This window comes from Salmo salar, chromosome ssa15 (assembly GCF_905237065.1).
Source record: "Salmo salar chromosome ssa15, Ssal_v3.1, whole genome shotgun sequence".
Taxonomy (NCBI): Eukaryota; Metazoa; Chordata; class Actinopteri; order Salmoniformes; family Salmonidae; genus Salmo; species Salmo salar.
This window is the reverse complement of record NC_059456.1, coordinates 18,503,241-18,521,205: the sequence shown is the minus strand read 5'-3', so window position 1 is coordinate 18,521,205 and position 17,965 is coordinate 18,503,241. Positions and strand designations below refer to the sequence as shown.

The 17,965-nt window shown below is 48.6% G+C and overlaps 1 protein-coding gene across 1 annotated transcript in view; it reads right to left on the bottom strand.

The window, feature by feature from the left end:
- LOC106571019 (fibronectin type III domain-containing protein 4-like) overlaps positions 1-17,965 on the bottom strand; it is a 57,828-nt gene that overhangs the window by 18,514 nt on the left and 21,349 nt on the right. The window contains exon 3 of the mRNA XM_045695267.1: positions 10,492-10,696. Within this exon, the coding sequence (XP_045551223.1) occupies positions 10,492-10,696 (205 nt within the window). The remainder of the gene's footprint in view (positions 1-10,491; positions 10,697-17,965) is intronic.

Here is a 17,965-nt window from a genome sequence, read left to right as displayed (position 1 = left end):
CTTCTATCATATTTTTTTGTATCTGTCCTCAGGCCTGGAGGGAAGCCAAAGTAATTCCGCTATCCATGAGTGGTAAAGTAGCCTTTACTGGTTCTAACAGCAGACCTATAAGCTTGCTGCCAGCTCTTAGCAAACTGTTTGAAAAAATAGCTTGAGAAAATATAATGCTATTTCTCTGTAAACAAATTAACAACAGACTTTCAGCATGCTTATAGAGAAGGGCACTCAACATGTACTGCACTGACACAAATGACTGATGATTGGTTGAAAGAAATGGATAATAATCAGATTGTGGGAGCTGTACTGTTAGATTTCAGTGCAGCCTTTGATATTATTGACCATAACCTGTTGTTGAGGAAACGTATGTGTTGTGACTTTTCAACCTCTGCCATATCGTGGATTCAGAGCTATCTATCTAATAGAACTCAAAGGGTTTTCTTTAATGGAAGCTTCTTTAATGTCAAACATGTAAAGTGTGGTGTACCGCAGGGCAGCTCTCTAGGCCCTCTACTCTTTTCTATTTTTACCAATGACCTGCCACTGGCATTAAACAAAGCATGTGTGTCCATGTACGTATGCTGATGATTCAACCATATACGCATCGGCAACCACAGCTAATGAAGTCACTGAAACCCTTAACAAAGAGTTGCAGTCTGTTTTGGAATGGGTGGCAAGTAATAAACTGGTCCTGAACATCTCTAAAACTAAGAGCATTGTATTTGGTACAAATCATTCCTTAAGCTCTAGACCTCAGTTGAATCTGGTAATGAATGGTGTGGCTGTTGAACAAGTTGAGGAGACTAAATTACTTGGCGTTACCTTAGATTGTAAACTGTCATGGTCAAAACATATAGATTAAATGGTTGTAAAGAAGAGGAGAGGTCTGGCCGTAATAAAGAGATGCTCTGCTTTTTTGACACCACACTCCAAAAAGCAAGTTCTGCAGGCTCTAGTTTGGTCTAATCTTGATTATTGTCCAGTCGTGTGGTCCAGTGCTGCAAGGAAAGACCTAGTTAAGCTGCAGCTGGCCCAGAACAGAGCGGCACGTTTTACTCTTAATTGTAATCAGAGCGCTGATATAAATACTATGCATGCCAGTCTCTCTTGGCTAAGAGTTTAGGAGAGACTGACTGCATCACTTCTTGTTTTTATAAGAAACATGAATATGTTGACATGGTTTGCATAGTCAACTTACACACAGCTCTGACACACACACTTGTCCCATCAGGGGTCTTTTCACAGTCCCTAAATCAGAACAAATTCAAAAAAGCGTACAGTATTATATAGAGCCCTAATTGCATGGAACTTCCTTCCATCTCATATTGCTCAAATATACAGCAAACCTGGTTTCAAAAAACAGATAAAGCAACACCTTGCGGCACAATGCCTCTCCCCTATTTGACCTAGATAGTTTGTGTGTATGCATTGATATGTAGGCTACGTGTGGCTTTTTAAAAATGTATGTAGTTCTGTCCTTGAGCTGTTCTTGTCTATTGATGTTCTGTATTATGTCATTCTGTATTGTGTTTCGTGTTTTGTGTGGACCCCAGGAAGAGTAGCTGCTCCTCTCCTCTCCTCTCCTCTCCTCTCCTCTCCTCTCCTCTCCTCTCCTCTCCTCTCCTCTCCTCTCCTCTCTCTGAGCTATAACTGCAGAATGGCATCACTCAGGTTCCAGAAAGAGTACTCTGGCCACAGGACTGACTGGAACACTAAGCAGGAGATACCAAGATAATGCAACTGTAATTCTGAGATAACAACCACCATTAATCTTCCTGAGGTCAGGGAGTTAACACTGTTAGCGATTTTGCTAATAGATATAGTATGTTCTTTACCGTAGCCTTAAAGGAGTGTGCCTGAAGTGCTTCATCCTCTCATTTTCAGTAAGTTTCAGGAGTTCAACAGTTCAAGACGTGTGGGGTTGAGAGGTAAAGCATTATCGTGTGTGCTTGAGAGGGAAAGCATTATTGTGTGTGGTTGCGAGGTAAAGCATTATCATGTGTGGTTGAGAGGGAAAGCATTATCATGCATGGTTGAGAGGTAAAGCATTATTGTGTGTTGTTGATATGAAAAACATTATCGTGTGTGGTTGAGATGTAATCTTGGACACCCAGCACATCTGTCCACAAGTGAAATAGTGAAAGAGCTTGACATAGACATTGAGAAATTAATAGATGAGTCTCCTTCAGCTCTTTCACTTCTGTTGACCCTGCTAGCCTATCTATTGTTGATTATGCTAGCCTTTCTATTGTTGATCCTGCTAGCCTATCTATTGTTGATTATGCTAGCCTTTCTATTGTTGATCCTGCTAGCCTTTCTCTTGTGGATTATGCTAGCCTTTCTATTGTTGATCCTGCTAGCCTTTCTATTGTTGATCCTGCTAGCCTTTCTCTTGTTGATTATGCTAGCCTTTCTATTGTTGATCCTGCTAGCCTTTCTATTGTTGATCCTGCTAGCCTTTCTCTTGTTGATTATGCTAGCCTTTCTATTGTTGATCCTGCTAGCCTTTCTATTGTTGATCCTGCTAGCCTTTCTTTTGTTGATTATGCTAGCCTTTCTATTGTTGATCCTGCTAGCCTTTCTATTGTTTATCCTGCTAGCCTTTCTATTGTTGATCCTGCTAGCCTTTCTTTTGTTGATCCTGCTAGCCTTTCTATTGTTGATCCTGCTAGCCTTTCTCTTGTTGATTATGCTAGCCTTTCTATTGTTGATCCTGCTAGCCTTTCTATTGTTTATCCTGCTAGCCTTTCTATTGTTGATCCTGCTAGCCTTTCTTTTGTTGATCCTGCTAGCCTTTCTATTGTTGATCCTGCTAGCCTTTCTCTTGTTGATTATGCTAGCCTTTCTATTGTTGATCCTGCTAGCCTTTCTATTGTTGATCCTGCTAGCCTTTCTTTTGTTGATTATGCTAGCCTTTCTATTGTTGATCCTGCTAGCCTTTCTATTGTTGATCCTGCTAGCCTTTCTATTGTTGATCCTGCTAGCCTTTCTTTTGTTGATTATGCTAGCCTTTCTATTGTTGATCCTGCTAGCCTTTCTCTTGTTGATTATGCTAGCCTTTCTATTGTTGATCATGCTAGTCTATCTATTGTTGATCCTGCTAGCCATATTGATGATTCACTGTACAGAACCTGATAGACTACCACACCATCACTACTTAAACCCCACACCATCACTACTTAAACCACACCATCACTACTTAAACCACACCATCACTACTTAAACCACACCATCACCAAATAAACCACACCATCACTACTTAAACCACACCATCACTACTTAAACCACACCATCACTACTTAAACCACACCATCACTACATAAACCACACCATCACCAATTAAACCACACCATCACTTTAATCATGAAATAAAGCATGCCACCAAAACGCAACACCTTGGTTTAGGAATTACCATGATTGGCTATAGAGTAGTTCTCTTTCACGTTCATTCCACCATGTCCATCTGTGCTGACTGAGAGTACAGACAGCTATTGAAGCCTCAGTCGATTGGTCACGGCCCCACCGTTTTCAGACGCAGCCATCGGCGTAGCCCAGGACCCAATTTGAAGTGTTTTAGAGTGTGTGTCAGAATCCTGATTACCCATCCCGGGTTGAAATAGAGTTGCTTAATTTCACAGCAGCCTGCAGCAATGTGTGAAGAGAGAGAACGAGTGAGAGAGAGAGCGAGAGAGCGAGAGAGAGCGAGATGGAAACTATGCATTTCTTACATTGTTACCCCAGGAAATATTAGTTTTTATTACATACAGTCGGGAGGAACTATTGGATATAACAGCAATGTCAACTCACCAACATTACGACCAGGAATACAACTTTCCTGAAGCGGATCCTCTGTTTGGTCCACCACCCAGGACAATGGATCGGATCCCAGCCGGCGAACCAAAACAACGGTGCTGCAGAAGGGGCAGACGGAGCGGTCGACTGGTCAGGCTCCGTAGACGGGCACATCGCGCAAATTACTCGCCAATGTCCAGTCTCTTGACAACAAGGTAGACGAAATCCGAGCAAGGGTTGCCTTCCAGAGAGACATCAGAGATTGTAACGTTCTTCGTTTCATGGAAACATGGCTCACTCGGGATACGTCATCAGAGTCGGTACAGCCATCTGGTTTCTTCATGCATCGCGCTGACAGAAACAAAAATCTCTCTGGTAGGAAGAAGGGCGGGGGTGTATGCCTTATGATTAACGAGACATGGTGTGATCATAACTTAAAGGAACTCAAGTCCTTTTGTTCACCTGACCAAGAATTCCTTACAATCAAATGCCGACCGCATTATCTACCAAGAGAATTCTCTTTGATCATAATCAGTCGTGTATATCCCCCCCCAAGCAGACATATCGACAGCCCTGAAATAACTTCATTTGACTCTATGTAAACTGGAAACCACATATCCTGAGGCTGCATTTATTGTAGCTGGGAATTTTAACAAGGCTAATCTGAAAATAAGGCTCCCTAAATTTTATCAGCATATCGAATGCGCGACCCGGGCTGGCAAAATTCTGGATCATTGTTATTCTAACTTCCGCTACGCATATAAAGCCCTCCCCCGCCCTCCTTTCGGAAAATCTGACCACGACTCCATTTTGTTGCTCCCAGCCTATAGACAGAAACTAAAACAGGAAGCGCCCGTGCTCAGGTCTGTTCAACGCTGGTCAGACCAATTGGATTCCACGCTTCAAGATTGCTTCGATCACGTGGACTGGGATATGTTCTGCATAGCGTCGGACAATAACATTGATGAATACGCTGATTCGGTGAGCGAGTTTATTAGCAAGTGCATCGGTGATTTTGTACCTACAGCGTCTATTAAAACATTCCCCAACCAGAAACCGTGGATTGATGGCAGCATTCGTCCAAAACTGAAAGCGTGAACCACTGCTTTTAATCAGGGCAAGGTGACCGGAAACATGACCGAATACAAACAGTGTAGGTATTCCCTCCGCAAGGCAATCAAACAAGCTAAGCATCAGTATAGAGACAGAGTAGAGTCGCAATTCAACGGCTCAGACACAAGGGGTATTTAGCAGGGTCTACAGTCTATCACGGACTACAAAAGGAAAACCAGCTCTGTCGCGGACCACAATGTCTTGCTTCCAGACAAACGAAACAACTTCTTTGCTCTCTTTGAGGACAAAACAGTGCCACAGACACGGCCCGCTACCAAAACCTGCGGGCTCTCCTTCACTGCAGCCAACGTGAGTAAAACTTTAAACGTGTTAACCCTCGCAAGGCTGCCGGCCCAGACGGCATCCCCAGCTGCGTCCTCAGAGCATGCGCAGACCAGCTTGCTGGTGTGTTTATGGACATATTCAATCAATCCTTATCCCAGTCTGCTGTTCCCACATGCTTCAAGATGGCCACCATTGTTCCTGTTCCCAAGAAAGCGAAGGTAACTGAACTAAATGCATATCGCCCCGTAGCACTCACTTCCGTCATCATGAAGTGCTTTGAGAGACTAGTCAAGGACCATATCACCCCCACCCTACCTGACACCCTAGACCCACTCCAATTTGCTTACCGCCCCAATAGGTCCACAGAAAACGCAATCGCAATCACACTGCACACTGCTCTAACCCATCTGGACAAGAGGAATACCTATGTAAGAATGCTGTTAATCGACTACAGCTCAGCATTTAACACCATAGTACCCTCCAAACTCGTCATTAAGCTCGAGACCCTGGGTCACGTCCCCGACCTGTGCAACTGGGTCCTGGACTTCCTGACGGGCAGCCCCCAGGTGGTGAGGGTAGGTAACAACATCTCCACCCCACTGATCCTCAACACTGGGGCCCCACAAGGGTGCGTTCTCAGCCCTCTCCTGTACTCCTTATTCACCCATGACTGCGTGGCCATGCACGCCTCGAACTCAATTATCAAATTTGCAGACGACACTACAGTGGTAGGCTTCATTACCAACAACGACGAGACGGCCTACAGGGAGGAAAGTTTTAAGTTCCTCGGCGTACACATCACGGACAAACTGAAATGGTCCACCCACACAGACAGTGTGGTGAAGAAGGCGCAGCAGCGCCTCTTCAACCTCAGGAGGCTGAAGAAATTCGGCTTGTCACCAAAAACACTCACAAACCTTTACAGATGCACAATCGAGAGCATCCTGTCGGGCTGTATCACCGCCTGATACGGCAACTGCTCCGCCCATAACCATAAGGCTCTCCAGAGGGCAGTGAGGTCTGCACCACGCATCACCGGGGGCAAACTTCCTGCCCTCCAGGACACCTATACCACCCGATGTCACAGGAAGGCTAAAAATATCATCAAGGACAACAACCACCCAAGCCACTGCCTGTTCACCCCGCTATCATCCAGAAGGCGAGGTCATTACAGGTGCATCGAAGCGGGGACTGAGAGACTGAAAAACAGCTTCTATGTCAAGGCCATCAGACTGTTAAACAGCCATCACTAACATTGAGTGGCTGCTGCCAACATACCGACTCATCGCTAGCCACTTTAATAATGAAAAAATTTATGTAATAAATGTATCACTAGTCACTTTAAACAATGCCACTTTATATACTGTTTACATACCCTACATTACTCATCTCATATGTATATACTGTACTCTATACCATCTACTGCATCTTGCCATCTTGATGTAATAAATGTATCACTAGTCATTTTAAACAATGCCATTTTATATAATGTTTACATACCCTACATTACTCATCTCATATGTATATACTTTACTCTATACCATCTACTGCATCTTGCCATCTTGATGTAATGTATCACTAGTCACTTAAAACAATGCCACTTTATATAATGTTTACATACCCTACATTACTCATCTCATATGTATATACTGTACTCTTGTCAATGGTGGGTGTAGCTGATGCATGGAAGTCAGGCGCAGGAGAGCAGAGATGAGTGGACAAAGCACTTTACTGAGGCAATTATAGAACAGAACGCAACCGAGTCACAAAAACAAATGCCCAAAGAACAAGTGAGACAGCACAAAATACCACAAACAAAGTACAAAGTACCGGCTGCCACAAAGCACGGGTATAAAACAAAACCCGGCGCAGAACCAGCCGGAAGCGTGCCAACCTGACAATAAACAATACCCCACACAGACATAGAGGGAACAGAGGGCTAAATACACATAGTAATTATGAGGAGATGTAAACCAGGTGTGCAGGAAGACAAGACAAAACAAATGGAATTTGAAAGGTGGAGCGGCGATGGCTAGAAGACCGGTGTAGTCGACCGCCGAACGCCGCCCGAACAAGGAGAGGGACCGACTTCGGCGGAAGTCGTGACAACTCTATACCATCTACTGCATCTTGCCTATGTCGTTCGGCCATCGCTCATTCATATATTTTTATGTACATATTCTAATTGATTAATTTACACTTGTGTGTATAAGATAGTTGTTGTGAAATTGATTGGTTAGATTACTTGGTAGATATTACTGCATGGTCAGAACTAGAAGCACAATAATTTCGCTACACTCGTATTAACATCTGCTAACCATGTGTATGTGACAAATAAATTTGATTTTGATTTGATTTGAGAGAGATAGAGAGGGGGGGAGAGAGAGGTGTAGTGACAAAGAGATCGGGATAGAGAAAGAGAGATGGGAAGAAAGAGAGAGACGGAGAGAGAGAGACTCGGACTCTATCAATAATGCTGGGAGAATATAAACTGTGGTAGAGAGAGGGATAGAGACAGTGGGGGCCCCTGGGAGCGGTTTGGAGAGCAGTCCTGAAGGCTACAGGCACTTAACCAGCCTCTCCAGGCCCTACTGTAATATAGACCTGGGTTCAAATACTATTTGAAATCTTTCAAATACTTTAAGCCTTTGCTCTAGCCTGCCTGGTGTGCCAGATGGGTTGGGTTTGCAGTTTATTTTTTAAATTGTGTCAGCCAAGGTCAATCAAGCCCCACTAGAGAGAGAGAGAGAGAGAGAGAGAGAGAGAGAGAGAGAGAGAGAGAGAGAGAGAGAGAGAGAGAGAGAGAGAGAGAGAGAGAGAGAAAGAGAGAGAGAGAAAGAGAGAGAGAGAGAAAGAGAGAGAGAGAGAAAGAAAGAGTGAGAGAAAGAGAGCGAGAGTGAGAAAAGAGAGAGAGAGAGAGAGAGAGAGAGAGAGAGAGAGAGAGAGAGAGAGAGAGAAGAGTGCAGGAAAAATAGCAGGGTAGTCCTCTGCAATAAGTGGGGCTTCCTGTCTTTTTTATGTCTGGAGGCAGAAAGCTACCTGAGGTGTGTGGGCCAGTGCGGCTTCCTGTCTTCTTTATGTCTGAAGGCAGAAAGCTTCCTGAGGTGTCTGGGCCATGTGGGATAGAACGTGACTGGTCTCAGGTAAAACACTTCTGCTCTGTTAATAATGTGTCAATAACAGTGTCCTACACACTGTTAAAGAGGCACTGGTAATTAACTGTAAATTACAATGATGTTAAAGAGGCACTGGTAATTACTCTAATTTACAATGATGTTAAAGAGGCACTGGTAATTACTGTAATTTACAATGATGTTAAAGAGGCACTGGTAATTACTGTAATTTACAATGATGCTAAAGAGGCCCTGGTAATTAACTGTAAATTACAATGATGTTAAAGAGGCACTGGTAATTAACTGACATTTACAATGATGTTAAAGAGGCACTGGTAATTAACTGTAATTTACAATGATGTTAAAGAGGCACTGGTAATTAACTGAAATTTACAATGATGTTAAAGAGGCACTGGTAATTAACTGTAAATTACAATGATGTTAAAGAGGCACTGGTAATTAACTGTAATTTACAATGATATTGCTATTCATTTGATTTGATTTGTATTATATTTACATTTACATTTACGTAATTTAGCAGACGCTCTTATCCAGAGCGACTTACAAATTGGTGCATTCGCCTTATGATATCCAGTGGAACAACCACTTTACAATAGTACATCTATATATTTTTAACAAAAAATGTTTTTGGGGGGGTTAGAAGGATTACTTTATCCTATCCCAGGTATTCCTTAAAGAGGTGGGGTTTCAGGTGTCTCCGGAAGGTGGTGATTGACTCCGCTGTCCTGGCGTCGTGAGGGAGCTTGTTCCACCATTGGGGTGCCAGAGCAGCGAACAGTTTTGACTGGGCTGAGCGGGAACCTCATTAAGAACCTAATTCGATCATTTAATCGAAAGTGCCAATCCCATAGCCCATATAAAGCTTCTGTGTGATGAAACTGAGGTGCAAGGCTTTAGGGTTAGTGTGACTGTACCTTGGAATGTTAGGTTGGAATGTTAGGGGTCAGGACACAGTTGTCAGGGTTACCTTGGTTGGAGGGTTAGTGTTAGGGGTCAAAGGTCAGGGTTACCTTGGTTGGAGGGTTAGTGTTGGGGTCAGGGTTACCTTGGTTGGAGGGTTAGTGTTGGGGGTCAAAGGTCAGGGTTACCTTGGTTGGAGGGTTAGTGTTGGGGTCAGGGTTACCTTGGTTGGAGGGTTAGTGTTGGGGGTCAAAGGTCAGGGTTACCTTGGTTGGAGGGTTAGTGTTGGGGTCAGGGTTACCTTGGTTGGAGGGTTAGTGTTGGGGGTCAGGGTTACCTTGGTTGGAGGGTTAGTGTTGGGGGTCAGGGTCACCTTGGTTGGAGGGTTAGTGTTGGGGGTCAAGGGTCAGGGATACCTTGGTTGGAGGGTTAGTGTTGGGGGTCAGGGTTACCTTAGTTGGAGGGTTAGTGTTGGGGGTCAAGGGTCAGGGATACCTTGGTTGGAGGGTTAGTGTTGGGGGTCAAGGGTCAGGGTTACCTTGGTTGGAGGGTTAGTGATAGGGGTCAAGGGTCAGGGTTACCTTGGTTGGAGGGTTAGTGTTGGGGGTCAGGGTTACCTTGGTTGGATGGTTAGTGTTGGGGGTCAAGGGTCAGGGTTACCTTGGTTGGAGGGTTAGTGTTAGGGGTTATGGTTACCTTGGTTGGAGGGTTAGTGTTGGGGGTCAGGGTTACCTTGGTTGGAGGGTTAGTGTTGGGGGTCAGGGTTACCTTGGTTGGAGGGTTAGTGTTGGGGGTCAGGGTTACCTTGGTTGGAGGGTTAGTGTTGGGGGTCAGGGTTACCTTGGTTGGAGGGTTAGTGTTGGGGTCAGGGTTACCTTGGTTGGAGGGTTAGTGTTGGGGGTCAGGGTTACCTTGGTTGGAGGGTTAGTGTTGGGGGTCAGGGTTACCTTGGTTGGAGGGTTAGTGTTGGGGGTCAGGGTTACCTTGGTTGGAGGGTTAGTGTTGGGGGTCAGGGTTACCTTGGTTGGAGGGTTAGTGTTGGGGGTCAGGCTTAACTTGGTTGGAGGGTTAGTGTTGGGGTTCAGGGTTACCTTGGTTGGAGGGTTAGTGTTGGGGGTCAGGGTTACCTTGGTTGGAGGGTTAGTGTTGGGGGTCAGGGTTACCTTGGTTGGAGGGTTAGTGTTGGGGGTCAGGGTTACCTTGGTTGGAGGGTTAATGTTGGGGTCAGGGTTAACTTGGTTGGAGGGTTAGTGTTGGGGGTCAGGGTTACCTTGGTTGGAGCTGTTGGAAGGGAAGCGATCAGACTTCTTGAGGGTTCTGAAGTGAACCCTCTTGCTGGCCTGACTCTCTCCGTACAGACCAATGGACTGGACCTGGATAATATAGTCTGTCTCCTGGTCCAGATCCCACAGAACACAGGTCCTGCTGGTGGTGTTCACCTCTCTGATGAAGCGCTGGGTGTGGCCCTCCTGCCTCTGAGATATAAAACAGAGATATAGGGTAGCAAGGTTTGAGTTGAGTTGGAAATGAACTCACTCCGCACATTCCTCCCTGTCTAATCCAACTGTCCTTCCTAACAAACTACCAACAATCCTCACTGTTCTCTCTGTGTAACTCCCCATAGTCATCCCTGTTCTCTCTATCTAATTCCTCACTGTCCTCCCTGTCTAACTCCCCACAATGCTCTATATATAACTCCCCATATTACTCCCTGTTCTCCCAGTCTAACTCCCCACAGCCCTCTCTGCTCTCGGTGTCTAACTCCCCACAGCCCTCCCTGCTCTCTCAGTCTAACTCCCCACAATGCTCTATATATAACTCCACATATTACTCCCAGTTCTCCCTGTCTAACTCCCCCCAGTCCTCCCTGCTCTCTCTGTCTAACTCCCCACAGTCCTACCTGCTCTCTCTGTCTAACTCCCCACAGTCCTACCTGCTCTCCCTGTCTAACTCCCCACAGTCCTCCCTGTTCTCTCTGTCTAACTCCCCACAGTCCTCCCTGTTCTCCCTGTCTAACCCCTCACAGTCCCCCCTACTCTCCCTGTCTAACTCCCACAGTCCTCCCTGCTCTCTCTGTCTAACTCCCCACAGTCCTCCCTACACTCTCTGTCTAACATCCCACAGTCCTCTCTATTTAACTCCCCACAATCCTCTCTATATAACTCCCCACAGTCCTACCTGTTCTCCAAATGTTAACTCACCACAGTCCTCCCTGTTCTCCCAGTCTAACTCCCCACAGTCCTCCCTGTCTAACCCCGCTTCTTCCCTATCTAACTCCCCACAGTCCTTTCTGTATAACTCCTCAAAGTCCTCCCTGTTCTCCCAATCAAACTCCCCACAGTCCTCCCTGTTCTCCCAGTCTAACTCCCACAGTCCTCCCTGATCTCCCTGTCTAACTCCCCACGGTCCTTCCCTGATCTCCCTGTCTAACTCCCCACAGTCCTCCCTGCTCTCTCTGTCTAACTCCCCACAGTCCTCCCTACTCTCCCTGTCTAACTCCCCACAGTCCTCCCTGTTCTCCCTGTCTAACTCCCCACAGTCCTCCCTGTTCTCCCTGTCTAACTCTCCACAGTCCTCCCTGCTCTCTCTGTCTAACTCCCCACAGTCCTCCCTGTTCTCCCTGTCTAACTCCCCACAGTCCTCCCTGTTCTCCCTGTCTAACTCCCCACAGTCCTCCCTGCTCTCTCTGTCTAACTTCCCACAGTCCTCCCTGCTCTCCCTGTCTAACATCCCACAGTCCTCTCTATTTAACTCCCCACAATCCTCTTTATATAACTCCCCACAGTCCTCCCTGTTCTCCCAGTCTAACTCCCCACAGTCGTCCCTGTCTAACCCCGCATTCTTCTCTATCTTACTCCCCACAGTCCTTTCTATATAACTCCCCAAAATCCTCCCTGTTCTCCCAATCTAACTCCTCACAGTCCTCCCTGTTCTCCCAGTCTAACTCCCACAGTCCTCCCTGCTCTCTCTGTCTAACTCCCCACAGTCCTCCCTACTCTCCCTGTCTAACTCCCCACAGTCCTCCCTGTTCTCCCTGTCTAACTCCCCACAGTCGTACCTGTTCTCCCTCTCTAACTCTCCACAGTCCTCCCTGCTCTCTCAGTCTAACTCCCCACAGTCCTCCCTGTTCTCCCTGTCTAACTCCCCACAGTCCTCCCTGCTCTCCCTGTCTAACTCCCCACAGTCCTCCCTGCTCTCTCTGCCTAACATTCCACAGTCCTCTCTATTTAACTCCCCACTATCCTCTCTATATAACTCCCCACAGTCCTCCCTGTTCTCCAAATGTAACTCCCCACAGTCCTCCCTGTTCTCCCAGTCTAACTCCCACAGTCCTCTCTGATCTCCCTGTCTAACTCCCCACGGTCCTCCTCCCTGTTCTCCCTGTCTAACTCCCCACGGTCCTCCTCACTGCTCTCCCTGTCTAACTCCCCACAGTCCTCCCTGCTCTCTCTGTCTAACTCCCCACAGTCCTCCCTTCTCTCTATATCTAACTCCCCACAGTCCTCCCTGTTCTCCCTGTCTAACTCCCACAGTCCTCCATGCTCTCTCTGTCTAACTCCCCACAGTCCTCCCTACTCTCCCTGTCTAACTCCCCACAGTCCTCCCTGTTCTCCCTGTCTAACTCCCCACAGTCCTCCCTGTTTTCCCTGTCTAACTCCCCACAGTCCTCCCTGTTCTCCCTGTCTAACCCCTCACAGTCCCCCCTACTCTCCCTGTCTAACTCCCCACAGTCCTCCCTGTTCTCCCTGTCTAACTCCCACAGTCCTCCCTGCTCTCTCTGTCTAACTCCCCACAGTCCTCCCTACACTCTCTGTCTAACATCCCACAGTCCTCTCTATTTAACTCCCCACAATCCTCTCTATATAACTCCCCACAGTCCTACCTGTTCTCCAAATGTAACTCACCACAGTCCTCCCTGTTCTCCCAGTCTAACTCCCCACAGTCCTCCCTGTCTAACCCCGCATTCTTCCCTATCTTACTCCCCACAGTCCTTTCTATATAACTCCTCAAAATCCTCCCTGTTCTCCCAATCAAACTCCTCACAGTCCTCCCTGTTCTCCCAGTCTAACTCCCACAGTCCTCTCTGATCTCCCTGTCTAACTCCCCACGGTCCTTCTCCCTGATCTCCCTGTCTAACTCCCCACAGTCCTCCCTGCTCTCTCTGTCTAACTCCCCACAGTCCTCCCTACTCTCCCTGTCTAACTCCCCACAGTCCTCCCTGTTCTCCCTGTCTAACTCCCCACAGTCCTCCCTGTTCTCCCTGTCTAACTCTCCACAGTCCTCCCTGCTCTCTCTGTCTAACTCCCCACAGTCCTCCCTGTCTAACTCCTCACAGTCCTCCCTACTCTCCCTGTCTAACTCCCCACAGTCCTCCCTGTTCTCCCTGTCTAACTCCCCACAGTCCTCCCTGCTCTCTCTGTCTAACTTCCCACAGTCCTCCCTGCTCTCTCTGTCTAACATCCCACAGTCCTCTCTATTTAACTCACCACAATCCTCTTTATATAACTCCCCACAGTCCTCACTGTTCTCCAAATGTAACTCCCCACAGTCCTCCCTGTTCTCCCAGTCTAACTCCCCACAGTCCTCCCTGTCTAACCCCGTATTCTTCCCTATCTTACTCACCACAGTCCTTTCTATATAACTCCCCAAAATCCTCCCTGTTCTCCCAATCTAACTCCTCACAGTCATCCCTGTTCTTACAGTCTAACTCCCACAGTCCTCTCTGATCTCCCTGTCTAACTCCCCACGGTCCTCCTCCCTGATCTCCCTTTCTAACTCCCCACAGTCCTCCCTGCTCTCTCTGTCTAACTCGCCACAGTCCTCCCTACTCTCCCTGTCTAACTCCCCACAGTCCTCCCTGTTCTCCCTGTCTAACTCCCCACAGTCCTCCCTGTTCTCCTTGTCTAACTCTCCATAGTCCTCCCTGCTCTCTCTGTCTAACTCCCCACAGTCCTCCCTGTTCTCCCTGTCTAACTCCTCACAGTCCTCCTTACTCTCCCTGTCTAACTCCTCACAGTCCTCCCTACTCTCCCTGTCTAACTCCCCACAGTCCTCCCTGTTCTCCCTGTCTAACTCCCCACAGTCCTCCCTGTTCTCCAAATGTAACTCCCCACAGTCCTCCCTGTTCTCCCAGTCTAACTCCCACAGTCCTCTCTGATCTCCCTGTCTAACTCCCCCACGGTCCTCCTCCCTGTTCTCCCTGTCTAACTCCCCACGGTCCTCCTCACTGCTCTCCCTGTCTAACTCCCCACAGTCCTCCCTGCTCTCTCTGTCTAACTCCCCACAGTCCTCCCTTCTCTCTATATCTAACTCCCCACAGTCCTCCCTGCTCTCCTGTCTAACTCCTCACAGTCCTCCCTGCTCTCCCTGTCTAACTCCCCACAGTCCTTCCTGTTTAACTCCCTCACGGTCCTCCTCCCTGCTCTCCCTGTCTAACTCCCCCACGGTCCTCCTCCCTGCTCTCCCTGTCTGACTCACCACAGTCCTCCCTGCTCTCCCTGTCTAACTCCCCACAGTCCTCCCTGCTCTCTCTGTCTAACTCCCCACAGTCCTCCCTGTTCTCCCTGTCTAACTCCCCACAGTCCTCCCTGTTCTCCCTGTCTAACTCCCCACAGTCCTCCCTACTCTCCCTGTCTAACTCCCCACAGTCCTCCCTGTTCTCCCTGTCTAACTCCCCACAGTCCTCCCTGTTCTCCCTGTCTAACTCCTCACAGTCCTCCCTACTCTCCGTCTAACTCCCCACAGTCCTCCCTGTTCTCCCTGTCTAACTCCCCACAGTCCTCCCTGCTCTCTCTGTCTAACATCCCACAGTCCTCTCTATTTAACTCCCCACAATCCTCTCTATATAACTCCCCACAGTCCTCCCTGTTCTCCAAATGTAACTCCCCACAGTCCTCCCTGTTCTCCCAGTCTAACTCCCCACAGTCGTCCCTGTCTAACCCCGCATTCTTCCCTATCTTACTCCCCGCAGTCCTTTCTATATAACTCCCCAAAATCCTCCCTGTTCTCCCAATCTAACTCCTCACAGTCCTCCCTGCTCTCTCAGTCTAACTCCCCACAGTCCTCCCTGTTCTCCCTATCTTACTCCCCACAGTCCTCCCTGTTCTCCCTGTCTAACTCCTCACCGTCCTACCTGTTCTCCCTGTCTAACTCCCCACGGTCCTCCTCCCTGTTCTCCCTGTCTAACTCCCCACGGTCCTCCTCACTGCTCTCCCTGTCTAACTCCCCACAGTCCTCCCTGCTCTCTCTGTCTAACTCCCCACAGTCCTCCCTTCTCTCTATATCTAACTCCCCACAGTCCTCCCTGTTCTCCCTGTCTAACTCCCACAGTCCTCCATGCTCTCTCTGTCTAACTCCCCACAGTCCTCCCTACTCTCCCTGTCTAACTCCCCACAGTCCTCCCTGTTCTCCCTGTCTAACTCCCCACAGTCCTCCCTGTTCTCCCTGTCTAACTCCCCACAGTCCTCCCTGTTCTCCCTGTCTAACCCCTCACAGTCCCCCCTACTCTCCCTGTCTAACTCCCCACAGTCCTCCCTGTTCTCCCTGTCTAACTCCCACAGTCCTCCCTGCTCTCTCTGTCTAACTCCCCACAGTCCTCCCTACACTCTCTGTCTAACATCCCACAGTCCTCTCTATTTAACTCCCCACAATCCTCTCTATATAACTCCCCACAGTCCTACCTGTTCTCCAAATGTAACTCACAACAGTCCTCCCTGTTCTCCCAGTCTAACTCCCCACAGTCCTCCCTGTCTAACCCCGCATTCTTCCCTATCTTACTCCCCACAGTCCTTTCTATATAACTCCTCAAAATCCTCCCTGTTCTCCCAATCAAACTCCTCACAGTCCTCCCTGTTCTCCCAGTCTAACTCCCACAGTCCTCTCTGATCTCCCTGTCTAACTCCCCACGGTCCTTCTCCCTGATCTCCCTGTCTAACTCCCCACAGTCCTCCCTGCTCTCTCTGTCTAACTCCCCACAGTCCTCCCTACTCTCCCTGTCTAACTCCCCACAGTCCTCCCTGTTCTCCCTGTCTAACTCCCCACAGTCCTCCCTGTTCTCCCTGTCTAACTCTCCACAGTCCTCCCTGCTCTCTCAGTCTAACTCCCCACAGTCCTCCCTGTCTACTCACCCCCTACTCTCCCTGTCTAACTCCCCACAGTCCTCCCTGTTCTCCCTGTCTAACTCCCCACAGTCCTCCCTGCTCTCTCTGTCTAACTTCCCACAGTCCTCCCTGCTCTCTCTGTCTAACATCCCACAGTCCTCTCTATTTAACTCCCCACAATCCTCTTTATATAACTCCCCCACAGTCCTCACTGTTCTCCAAATGTAACTCCCCACAGTCCTCCCTGTTCTCCCAGTCTAACTCCCCACAGTCCTCCCTGTCTAACCCCGTATTCTTCCCTATCTTACTCACCACAGTCCTTTCTATATAACTCCCCAAAATCCTCCCTGTTCTCCCAATCTAACTCCTCACAGTCATCCCTGTTCTTACAGTCTAACTCCCACAGTCCTCTCTGATCTCCCTGTCTAACTCCCCACGGTCCTCCTCCCTGATCTCCCTTTCTAACTCCCCACAGTCCTCCCTGCTCTCTCTGTCTAACTCGCCACAGTCCTCCCTACTCTCCCTGTCTAACTCCCCACAGTCCTCCCTGTTCTCCCTGTCTAACTCCCCACAGTCCTCCCTGTTCTCCTTGTTTAACTCTCCATAGTCCTCCCTGCTCTCTCTGTCTAACTCCCCACAGTCCTCCCTGTTCTCCCTGTCTAACTCCTCACAGTCCTCCTTACTCTCCCTGTCTAACTCCTCACAGTCCTCCCTACTCTCCCTGTCTAACTCCCCACAGTCCTCCCTGTTCTCCCTGTCTAACTCCCCACAGTCCTCCCTGTTCTCCAAATGTAACTCCCCACAGTCCTCCCTGTTCTCCCAGTCTAACTCCCACAGTCCTCTCTGATCTCCCTGTCTAACTCCCCACGGTCCTCCTCCCTGTTCTCCCTGTCTAACTCCCCACGGTCCTCCTCACTGCTCTCCCTGTCTAACTCCCCACAGTCCTCCCTGCTCTCTCTGTCTAACTCCCCACAGTCCTCCCTTCTCTCTATATCTAACTCCCCACAGTCCTCCCTGCTCTCCTGTCTAACTCCTCACAGTCCTCCCTGCTCTCCCTGTCTAACTCCCCACAGTCCTTCCTGTTTAACTCCCTACGGTCCTCCTCCCTGCTCTCCCTGTCTAACTCCCCACGGTCCTCCTCCCTGCTCTCCCTGTCTGACTCACCACAGTCCTCCCTGCTCTCCCTGTCTAACTCCCCACAGTCCTCCCTGCTCTCTCTGTCTAACTCCCCACAGTCCTCCCTGTTCTCCCTGTCTAACTCCCCACAGTCCTCCCTGTTCTCCCTGTCTAACTCCCCACAGTCCTCCCTACTCTCCCTGTCTAACTCCCCACAGTCCTCCCTGTTCTCCCTGTCTAACTCCCCACAGTCCTCCCTGTTCTCCCTGTCTAACTCCTCACAGTCCTCCCTACTCTCCGTCTAACTCCCCACAGTCCTCCCTGTTCTCCCTGTCTAACTCCCCACAGTCCTCCCTGCTCTCTCTGTCTAACATCCCACAGTCCTCTCTATTTAACTCCCCACAATCCTCTCTATATAACTCCCCACAGTCCTCCCTGTTCTCCAAATGTAACTCCCCACAGTCCTCCCTGTTCTCCCAGTCTAACTCCCCACAGTCGTCCCTGTCTAACCCCGCATTCTTCCCTATC